Source organism: Vigna unguiculata, chromosome 6 (assembly GCF_004118075.2).
Source record: "Vigna unguiculata cultivar IT97K-499-35 chromosome 6, ASM411807v1, whole genome shotgun sequence".
NCBI lineage: Eukaryota > Viridiplantae > Streptophyta > Magnoliopsida > Fabales > Fabaceae > Vigna > Vigna unguiculata.
In genome coordinates, this window is record NC_040284.1 from 15,600,101 (window position 1) to 15,612,878 (window position 12,778).

General features: G+C 27.1%; 1 protein-coding gene across 1 annotated transcript; it reads right to left on the reverse strand.

The window, feature by feature from the left end:
- Positions 1-1,602: 1,602 nt before the first annotated feature.
- LOC114188459 (F-box/kelch-repeat protein At3g06240-like) lies at positions 1,603-3,670 on the reverse strand. The gene is made up of 4 exons (XM_028077032.1): positions 3,548-3,670; positions 3,337-3,469; positions 3,054-3,253; positions 1,603-2,986 (listed from the first exon to the last, which is right to left on the reverse strand). Exons 1-4 carry the CDS (start codon positions 3,668-3,670, stop codon positions 1,667-1,669), a joined length of 1,776 nt encoding a protein of 591 aa, XP_027932833.1. The 3' UTR covers positions 1,603-1,666.
- Between the last annotated feature and the right edge of the window lie 9,108 nt (positions 3,671-12,778).

The following is a 12,778-nucleotide window of genomic DNA, read 5'->3' on the forward strand; positions in this document are numbered from 1 at the left end:
TCTTTATGTTTAAATTTCCATTTTAGTACCCAATTTGTTAGTTATTTTCCTTAAGAAGTAATTGGAATAGAATTTTGGGACCCTGATTCACGACATTTCTTCTCTAAATTATTATTAACAATAACTATCAGTATGATTCTTATTAATATTAGGAATTTTCATCGACAAAGACTTGAGTTTTCCATTCAGAATTTTTAATTTTAATCTATCACAAATTTCATCTTTTATGGGTTAATTTTGCCACCTTTTACTTTGGGTTAATATTATAATTGGTAAATTCTGAAAATTAAGAAAAAAAAAACATGTCTGATTTGATTTCTCTAAGATAACTTACATTAAGTTTTTTAATTTGAAAATCAACTGGAGATGAATTGGCTTGGTTTGCCCTTTTACAGTAAACAACGTAAGTAGAATTTTATATCATTTGTGTAAAAAATGTGATTCATGACATTCACATGAAAACGGGTTGGCCACGGATAGTGTCTATCTGCAACCTAACCCACGACAAAAAAATTTACCCGTTACTCGTCCCGCTATCCACATGGATATCCGTTTAAAAAATATCTACAGGTATATTAAAACGCGCGGGTACCGTGAATACTCATAAATATTAAAAAAATATATTTTATAAATTTTTAAAATTAAATTTAAATAAAATTATAAAAAAATGTAAAATAAAATATAAATTATATTAAATTTAAATTCAATATTAAATTTAAATTTAATTTAATCTAATAAAATATAAATTTAATTTTCGTAAAATTTATTCTATTTTTATGTACAAATATTATGAATTTGGGTCCTAATCCTATGATATTGTCATAACTTAATTTATAAAACTTATTTCATAAAACATAACAGACCATATGGCTGGCGCATGGTGTGATGGGACCCATACCACTTCTAGTCCTAACTTAATTCATACCATTCAATCTTCTTTTGGCCATTGTGGTGCATGGTGTGATTGGCGCATGGTATACTTTGTAAGTTTCTCTTGCATGGATTGATCTTTAAATTGTAGTTTGAAAGCATTGTTTAGAATGCATTCAAGCTTGTCTTATTAATATAATGCTTTTGATTGATTAAAAGATGCTTTATTCTATTAAAATGTTATTATTTGGGTTCAAATGACTATAAATGGCATTTTAATCGGCAAGAAAATCGCTTTAATATATAAGAATAACCTAGAACCATGAGTATTTATGAGGTTTCTCTTTTAATATAGTAAAATATGTTTTTGGTAGATTAAAATCTTTACATCTCTTTAAATATCTCTTTAAATGGTTTATACTCTTCTATTTAAATACGTTAAAAATAGTGAGTTAATTAAATAATTTCACGACTAAGTGAAATTAACATCTTAATTAAAAGGTAGTTTATCTCGATTAAAATAGACAATCTGAAATTATACAATTCTCTCATTTGAAAATCGTTTCACATCATATCAAAACACAACTTTCTAAAAAGTTTCATAATTTATCATATACTTTATTGTAATATGAAATTGATAAGTTTTATTTTGAAAAATAAGAGAAAGTTATGATAATGAATCATTAACTACTCAAATTGAAATAAGATATGAAACTGACAAGCCTTATTTTGACAAGTACAAGAGAAAATTATGATAACGAATCATTACCTACTCAAATGGAAATAAGGAAAACAATTAACTATTTATTCTTGCAATTGTAAGAAGACTTTCCTTATGAACTACTAATTGGGAATAACCACCATGTATGTTGACACCAAGCTTCTGAACTGTGTGGGTATTTAAATTAAACCATGCTAGATCACCATCATGTGTTTGGAAGAGTATATTGCCCATATCCCTTGTTCCAATAGGGAATGCAATGTAAGGTATGGGTCCAAAAACAAAGAGTAAAGTCCATGTTTCCTTCTTACCTACTTCAACCAAAATTGATATGTAAAAGGTTGTTGTTTCTGCATAATTTGACATCAAAGCAATTGACTGATTTAGGAGAAATAATTGTCTCCTCACAAAATGCTTATTATCATATATTTCCATAGGTATGTCTAAAGGTGGGAGGGTCGTAATCCACACCTTATTGATCAAGTCAAATGATACTACATGTTGAATACAACTCTCTGCATAACCCAACCAATGACACATTCCCTCTAAGTAAAATTTATTATTATCATCAAAACTTGTAGGCACGCAATCACACAGTTGAAGGATTGTCCAAGAGTTACTTCTTAGGCTATACATCTCCCAAATACATGAGAGGGGGAAAACATCATGTGGTTCCACATCGTCATCAGAATTAACAAAAAAAGATACTTCCCTAACCACCTTATAATCATCTCTAACACAATCATAGCCAAATCCGTGATACTTTATCCCAATATAAATATAATATGGTGCATTCTTAAATGGACTGGGAGGAATAACCTTGAATTCGTTGATAGTTGGGTTCCATAAATACACAAGATCTTTTACGTATAGGCACAGAATTCCATTGATACTAGAAGAACCTAAAATACCAATTCCCTCAAGGTAATCCTCTTGAATTTGACTAGGCCAGTATAATTTTTCCATATTTTGAAACCTCTCGCCAGAAATTGAAAATAAGGAGGAATTGTAATGATTCTGGTAAAGTGGAGAGAGATTCAATAGGAGATATGTATCATCATAGTACGATTGGTGATTACATATGAAGTTATTACGAAGGAGGTTCATGAAATGAGAATTTTCAAACAAGAGGGCCCATGATCTTCGTACACATCCAAATCTCTTCAAAGATTTCAAAGGTAGGTTAGAAAGAATAGAGAATACAAAATCATCTGGTATGTGATTCATAAGTTTTTGAGCTACATGTTTACTGTCTCTCTCTCGGTTATGAAACCAAATGTTAATAAGTTGCCAATCATCCTTGGTATTCTCATTCCATAGGTAAATGCGGTGGGAGATGTGTTGGCAATATTTGATAACGAGATTCTTGATAGTGACCTCTTCCAAGTATTCTAACTGTAAAAAATGAATTGAGTAAGCAAAAGAAATAATAAAAAAAATACAAATAAGTTACTTTGTGAACCTGATTATCCTTGAGGAAAAGGGTGATATTGGTTCCCCTTGATGGTTGTTGGGCATTGATGTCGTTATTAACAATGAAAGAGGCACCTGGTTGAGATTCCCATATATATTGATCATGATCCTTATGCTTGGAGGTGACAATAACCTTGTCAGCAATCAAATATGTAGAGTAGAAGCCAACTCCTAAATTATATGCCAAATCTAAAATAAATACATGAAAATAAAACAATTAATGAGCATGCAAGAAAAGTGAAAATGAATATGAAATATTGACACCTTCCTACCTGTTTTGGTCATGCCAATACCAGTGTCAATGATGGAAAGTGTTTTGTTAGCCTTGTGGGGAATCAATCTTATTACCCTATCATCTAAAATATTCTTGTTTGTATGACTCTCAAATTGAATTTTATCTAAAGCCTGTATATACATCCAATGATTGATAACACTAAGATAAAATAAATATATAAATAAAAATTAAATTAAAGAACTACTTACATTTGAAGCATTATTAATAAGTTCCTGAAGGAAGATTTCTTTATTAGAATAAAAAGTTTTATTCATCTGTCTTAACACCAAACTCATCTCACCCTCTAATACGAGAACCTTGTCATTTGCCATTACAATTGATTCGGAATAATAGCAAACCAAATGATGTCAATTCAACTAAACAAAACCACTCCTAACCAATTTTATAGTCATTGATCACAACCGTTATATTTTAATCAATTAATAGAATACCATGACAAACTCTATTGACTTTTTCATTATTTAAATTTAGAAGCATTAATTATTTCTTAGCACTAATTAATAGTTCATTTTTACATTTATTAATATGACCACTTAAATGTTTATTTTTAATTCTCAAATGTTATTTAATTTTATTTCAAGTTATTAATTCATCATTTTTATTGGAGTTTGAACTCATGTAATGTAACGCATGAATTAAACCACAAAAAAAAAAAGCTGAGGCACATTAACGAACATGTGTGCACATTAAGATAAAGATTAAAATTGTTTTTTTTTTTTATATTAATTTGAATATTTCTTTTCGGAATCAAACAATTTAAATGAGTTTGAGGTTTGAATATATCTTACGCATTATTTCACTCATATACGACATGTGTATGGAAGAAAAAGATTTAATGATCATTATTTGATTCAAGCCTATAAATTTGAGGTAGAAAACTAAGAATATATATATATATATATATATATATATATATATATATATATATATATATATATATATATATATATATATATATATAACTAATGAATTACATAAAACAAGAGTTATCCTCATGGTGGGATCATTACATTTAGGAGTGTCAAAGTGAGCAAATCCGGTTCACACAGGTTGACTTATTACGAATTGAGTTAAAAAAAGGATCAATTCAACTCCACTCACTTTTTGGTGAGTCAGAAATTTGCAACCCGGTCCAATTCCTCACGGGTTGGTGGGTTAGTATGTTGATTTACTTACAAATGTTTTTTTTTTTGTAATTTATTTTATATATTTATTATACTACAACGAAAGTGAATTGACTCGATTTATTTTTTAGGATTAAATATGTTTTTGGTCCCTCAAGTTTGAGCGAAATTTGGGTTTAGTCCCTCATCAAAACTTTTGACCAATTTAGTCTTTCATCTTCCAAAATGCATGAAATTTTCTCAGCCTAACTCGGCTCAAACCCGTACTGAGCCGTGTTGGCTCACAAGCTGTAACCTATTTTGACATCTCTAATTACATTATTAGTTTTGATGGAAAAAATTACTAAACGAGAACAAAACTCAAGAGCTAATTTTGATATTTATGTTTTTATTTCTACAATATTATACATATTTTTATACAAAAATGGTTAAACATGTAAGACATGTACGCTAAAAAAAATATTATATTTATGACAGTTAAAATTATAAATTTAACGATTAAAAACTCTCACAAATAAATTTTCTAATAGTTAAAATAATCATCAAAATAAATATGTCAAAAACTTACAAAATATTTTAACCGTTGGTATTTTTGCTAGAAAAAGAAAATGAAATCTAACAATTAAAAATTACCACAATTTTTTTTTATGATTTGTTATTATATCCAAATAATTAAAAGTTGTCACAAAATATATTATATTTTATTACCATTTAACATTTATTTAAGGTTTAAATCGTCAAAATAATTTTAAAATCATTTTTAAAATTTTAAGATTTTCAATTATTAAATTTTTTTTACTAATTTTATAACAAAATAATTAAATAATTTATTTTATTTAAAATTATTTTTTAAGATGATAAAAATAGTGTTAATAACTAATTCAAAGTTGGTAATCAAGTATAATAAAGTTGGTAATCAAGTATAATCGAGAGTGAGAGAAAATTGCAATGCCATTACTTACAAATTTAAAAGTAAAATAGTGTTCTTCTATATTAGTGAAACTAAGTATAGAATTTTAGAAAAAGATTATTTTCCTTAACATTTGAAAAAATATGAATAGTAACCCAAAAAGTAAGTGTGATGGTTGGTGAATGGAGACAAAGATAAAACTAGCATTATCAGAAAATCTTTGAATAATTATTAATTTTGATGACAAAAAAATTAGTTACTATAGTAACCAATTTAAATATTAATTTATAAATTATAATTATTAGTAACTAAAATAATTTTAAAAATTTATAATTTGTTCCTAAGTTGGTAACTAAAACAATGTTTATGGTATTTAAAATTTATTGCTAACTCTAACTACCAAGATTTTGGTTACTAAAATAATTGATTTCTAAATTAGTCTCTAATTAAAAAATTAATCTCTAAATATTTTTTTTATTACTAAAATTAATCATTATTTAAAAATGTTTTTTTAATGTGAATTACCATTGTCAATTTCTTACCCTGCAATATTTCTGAATATTTCTGAAAGAGAGTACATTCTCCTCTTATTCTCCTTTTTTGCTCCGATGTTGGAATGCCACACATAGCATAGCAAAAGAAAAATCATCAAATCATTCTTGTCATATCATATCTGTTAGAAAATGATTACTCAAATAATACTAATAATAATAAAAATATAAAATGATAATATAATAATTATTAAATCAATAATAATACTAAGACATATATATAAAACAATGAATATTAATCAAATATTAACGATTATAATAACAATAATAAATAAACAATAAACAAGGGAAGGAGTAGAAATATTTAGGTTGAGGCATGCATAACGCTATCCTTAGAGAGAAAACGCCCCTACTACACAGGGCTAAACAAATACATAATCATATGTGTTTCAAATCATATGCATTTCTCTCCCAAGATACAACAACCCGCCGTCAGATCGATCGAGTGCAGGGAAGGATCTCCGAACCTTATGAACACCATTGTTTTAAGATAACATAGAGAAGAAAAGAATAACACTTTTAAGAAAAACTCTAGTATTTGTTGTCTCTGTTGTTGTCTTTTTTCCCATGCACCTAGGTAGTATTTATAGGTAGAAAAGGGAGACAAAGAAGTAAATTGTAATCAAAATATAGTTGTTAGCCATAGAAAACATTAACCCATGAATTAAAGGTCTATAAAAACTTCAATAACAGTAGAATTTTTATTTTTATTATTTATTTTTTAAATTATATTAAAATATTTCTAACAATCCCCCACATAATTTAAAAAATAAAATAACACAAAATATATTATCTTTTAAAACGAAATATTGTAGTTCACCTAGTGCTTATAAACTTCCACCCGAGAAAATGCAGAGACTTAATTGCCTTGAGTTACATCCCCTGTGACTGGGTTTTAGTAAATAACACATACAATATCGGTGTTTATTATAGGTTCTAATCAGTGGGTGCACGTTACGGCAGGGGCGAATCATCATGGGTGCAGGGAGGGGCCTTGGCCCCCCCAAAAATTTTGAAACTTTTTTTACAATAAATATTTTGATTTTTTTATTATAAATATTAGGTATTTTAATTTTATTTTGTTATAAATATTAAATTAAATATTTTATTTCTTTTATAAACATAATAATTAATACTAATAGATAATAAAATATAAAATCAAATATAATAAAGAATAAAGATTAAAAAGATTTATCAAGATATTTTTAATTATTTGTTTTCATTATAGATTGTGTTTTTCATAAATTGTTTTCATATTTTATTCTCATCTGTTTTCTTTTGTTTCTAAAAAGAAAAAGATCTATTATTTTTGCTCTTATTTCTCCTTTATTTTCTTCCATCTTCAAGGAAGAAAAGAAGAAAGTAATTCTTTCGTCTCACTTGATAGTGAAATATTAATTCAATAATTTATTTAATGAGCCTATTTTATATGTCTATGTCTTGAATTTCTTACAAATTGTTCTCATCTTCCATTCTTACCTATTTTCTTTTCTTTCGGAAGAGAAAAAAATCAATTATTTTTGCTTTCATCTCTCAACTGTTCTCTTCCATTCGAAGAAATAAAAAAGAAGGTAATTCTCTTTTGTCTCACTTGATAGTGAAATATTAGTTTAATAATTTATTTAATGAGTCTCTTTTATATTAATTTTTTATTTTATCAATATAGAAGAAAAAATGATTGTACTGTGTGTTTTTTATAATTGAATTTTAAGTGTGGTTTGATTATCATCGAATTTTCTTTTGGTATTTATGTCTCTCAATTTTTTATTAGATTATGATAAATCACTTTTTAGTAGTTTTTTCTTAAAATAGGTATATTGATGAAGAATAAAGGAATAAATTATTTAAATAGGTATATTGATAAATTATTTATTCGTATACTTCATTTTTTATTGTGTTAGTGACAATAATGAAATGTATAAATTTTGCATGTATTATTTGGGCACCCCCATCAATGTTGGTCAAGATCCGCCACTGCGTTACGGCCTTGTGCATGTATCTTGTTTCATGAGTGTCACTTAGAGACTTGTCCATGTCTCACAATAGCGGCCCCACCATCACACTCACTAGGTAAACCCTCAAAGGGTGGTTTGTGACTCACACCCCTACAATAATTGTCATTGGGTTTATTAAGAGGTATTTTATAAAATAAGCATAATGATGCACATACCTAAACCATTGATTTTATTAAGAGGTATTTTATAAAATAAGCATAATAATGCACATACCTCAACCTTATTATTGCCAGTACACCTCGCCATAGGAATGAGACATAAAATTTAATCAAATTATTTGTTGTACTTTAGTCAACAACAACTTCGTTGTTACCCATTGAACTTCATTCCATGGGATCGCCATTCATGTGGAGATGGGTGTCCATTGTTGCAACTAATTTATGGGCTATAGTCTCATTCCCTTCGACGACTCAAATACTTGTTGTTGATGCATCAACCCTTTGATAAGCAGATCTGCAATATTTCTCTTTGATCTGACAAAGTCAAGAGAGAAAATACCATGAGTGATTTAGTTTCTAATATATTTGTCTCTCATTCTCATATGCCAATTTCATTGACATTTTTACTAAAAACTTTAAATATAACAATTTAATTGTCAGGATGCATTGGAAAAATGAATAATTTATGCTTGTATAGTAGATTGTGACAGAACACTAGTGTTTTAACATATTCCATGGTAGAACACCTTCATCCAAGGTTAAAACATAACCATAACCAACAAGTGATCTTGTGTCACTAGAATCAATAACAATTTACGTTAATATATCCTTCAATCATCTCAAGAAATTGGACATATTGCCATAACTAGAAAAAACACAAATAATATTATCACTAGATGTCAAAATTGCGAGGTATATATTCATTCACTTTATAATATATAACCAAGATTTTTTTTATTAAAAGGTATTTTAACCATTGCAAGACACCCCCACACTTTGAAATATTTTAAATGTGGTTCTATTTTTCTTTCATAACTCATAAAAAACTTTATGACAACCCTTTATATTCAAATATATGGCAAGCATAATATAAAGTTTCACTAATATAATTTTAGGCAAAGACAATCTAGAACTTGAAACATAACATTTACCATATCAAACAAAAGCAAATTTTTTTTTTTAAATAATTGCTAGAAGACAAGTTTAGTTTTTACTTGACCATCCATTCAATTTATCATATGAAGATTTTTTTTTTATCATCACACACATGATCATAAGCATGATGTCAATTAATTCATCGTAATTTCATGTTATAAACAATATTTTTAAAAATCATTAATATGATAATTTATTATCAGTCATTTCTTTTCATATAAATATCAAGCTAATTTTTTTCCCTTTGCAAATGCAAAGTTTAGTTCAAGTGTTTTCCATAACATAATAGTAGTTTTAGTATGACAAACTATTTTATAATTATTTTCATACAAAACACTTAAAATATATACATTATATAGAACATCATCATCAATGGTAAGAATAGACAATATTAAAGCATAAATTTATATAACAGCAAAAACATTAGCTATAGACATCACAAAAAAAAATTATTCAATGAGAAAGAATTTTATTTATCCATAATTTCATTTATTATTACCAATAGAAATAGAAACAATTATATACATCAATTTTTAGGCATACTTGAAACTATTTTGATTATAACCATAACAAACACATTAGTTCATCAAATGTGTTTTCAGTCTTTAGCTTTATATTGTTTTTAATTTTAGAAATAACGAGGAATTTTTCGCTCTAAGAATGTTAGAAAATGATTACTCAAATAGTACTAATAATAATAAAAATATAAAATGATAATATAATGATTATTAAATTAATAATAATACTAAGACATATATATAAAACAATGAATATTAATCAAATATCAACGATTATAATAACAATAATAAATAAAAAATAAACAAGGGAAGGAGTAGAAATGTCTGGGTTGAGGCACGCATAGCGCTATCCTTAGAGAGAAAACGCCCCTACTGCACAGGGCTAAACAAATACACAATCATATGTGTTTCAAATCATATGCGTTTCTCTCCCAAGATACAACAACCCGTCAGATCGATCGAGTGCAGCGAAAAATCTCCGAACCTTATGAAAACCATTGTTTTAAGATAATATAGAGAAGAAAAGAATAACACTTTTAAGAAAATCTCTAGTGTTTGTTGTCTCTGTTGTTGTCTTTTCTCCCATGTATCTAGGTAATATTTATAGGTAGAAAAGAGAGACAAAGAAGTAAATTGTAATTAGAATATAACCGTTAGCCATAAAAAACATTAACCTATGAATTAAAGATCTATAAAAATTTCAATAACAATAGAATTTTTATTTTAATTATTTATTTTTTAAATTATATTAAAATATTTCTATCAGATAAAGCTAAGCCAACACAATAGATTGCTACGTGCCTTCTGCTATAATAATTAACCAAACCTAACTCATTTTGTTTACCTTGAGCTGCTTCCTTTAAACTGGTGCATAATTGTGTCTAGTTTGTTCTTCTAAATAAACAAAATAAACAATATGTACAAAATAAAAACTCATATTCTAACTACCTTCATTACAGAATCGTTCATCAATAATTCTTCAACTAAATAACTCTGTGACGTAGCATTGTGTCGTAGACGAAAGCTCAACTCCCCATCCTACAAGATACTTATCTTAACACAAAAAAGCTCTTTTAAATTTGGCACTTCTTGATTTTCTCATCTGATATGTAAGACCCGTAATAGAATATTATATTTTTTTTAAGATGATAATTGAGTGTGAGGGAAATACTTAAATTAAGAAATAAACAATTTTACAAAGGAGAAGAGTGACATAGTTTATTAAAGTCTTAGTAATGTATGCATTCGAAGCAATTATAGTTTTCTAAATATTGTTTTGTTATTGCGTGGAGGTGCTTATGTGTGTTTTGAGCGCAAAATATATATTGGAGGTGACATATATTTTATTTTGGTATGTTTAATACAACAACTTAATGGATATTACTTGGTACAATCAACTACAATAAAAATAAAACATCTAATATCATTCCCAATCATGGAAAACATTCAAAAACTTTAACAACGGTCTTAAACAAAACCAACAATTCGCAAATTAATCTATTAAAACCCATGTAAAATAAAAGTGTTCAAAATTAAGGCTGGAAGTGCTGCTTGGCGATTTCCCAATGCAGATCGCTTGACGGTTCAGTGCTACCGCCTGACGCCACACCCTCTAGGACCTCCTTGTTTCCTTTATTTAAGGACTTTTTGTAATTTCAGAATTAGGAGATAAGATAAGAGTTAAGAAAACTGTAATTGAAAAATTATTAAAATATAATTTTAAATAGTTTAAATTATCTTTTATTTTGATAAGCTTAAAAAAAATAAAATGATGGCAGAAAAGTTAGATTTGTCTCTTATTTAAATAATTATACTCTAGATTTAAAATATATTATGTAATATATATATATATATATATATAATTCTTTAAAATATTATTTTTATAGATTAAAAATGACTAAAAACTAATTTTTAATTGTATGTTAGTGAGAGATTAAAAAAATTCTCTAAATAAATAAATAATTATAATTTTATGATCTCTAATTACCAAAAATATAAATGAATTAAAGACTAATTTACTTTTTAAAATTAGTTACCACCAATTTAGTGACTGATTTCAAAGACAAAATTAGTAACCAATATGAGTAACTAAAAATTTGGTTACTCAATTATAAAGAAAAAAAAAATTCATTCATCTAGTCACTAAAAAAACTGTCATTCATTTTTTTTTCATGATGTTCTTTGCTCTAAGTCAAAGACACTTTGAGCTAGTATTTTACTTTTCTTATTCTCTTCTAATAGAATGTTGTGAGGTGTAACTAAATTCTTGCTCTGAAGGGTGTGGTTGTACTTGGGGTCAAAGGGTTTAGAGTGTTTTCTATGTGTTGTACAAATTTGCACATAGTGATTATTCTCTATAGTCATGGGTTTTCTCTGTATTTGGAGTTTCCACGCTACATTCTTGTGTTCTTTGTGTTAATCTTATTTCTCTGCAAATAGGGTGTTTCTTGGGGATAGAAACAGTAATGTTCTTAATTGATGTTACGTTTTTTCCAACACTTTCATAATTTTAAAGTCTCATCTTTAGAAAAGTGTGACCATTAATTTGTTTAGGTAATATCGTTAGTAAGGATGGCTACATGGCTTCACGAGTAAATATTTGACTATGTAGTCATCAACCTTGATATACAAAATCATTCCCATCCACATCCGTATACTTATCGGGTATTAATTTGTTTCATCTCCATCCCATCAAGAAACGGGTATGTCCATACTCACACCAATACTTGCTCCTTTACTGTTTCAAATATTAATTATTTTTTTTTACAAAAAAATACATATATGATATTATCAAGTAGTTAATGTCAAAAGAATACACATATTTTTTCTGTAATGTCAAATATTAAAAAGAAATTTTCATTGTATAAATATCAATAATAGTATCAAGTAACAAATAGATAAAGGCAAATAATCATAGAAAAAGAGTAAAAATAATCGATGTGTGACCCGTAAGGAAGTTACAAAATTAAAGACAAAAGAAAATTTAATATAAGTTTTTAAATTGACTAATCAATTAAAGATTTTTTAGTAATTTAAAATAGGGTCGGATATAAGGATGAGATGGGTATGGAGATAAGTGTTGGGACTGTTATATTATAATCGAGATAGACCGATAAGAAAGATCAGATTAAACCTTATCACACAATACATTATCCCTAATAATTTAAGAGTAATTCTCAATACAAAAAAAAAAATAGCAGAATGCGG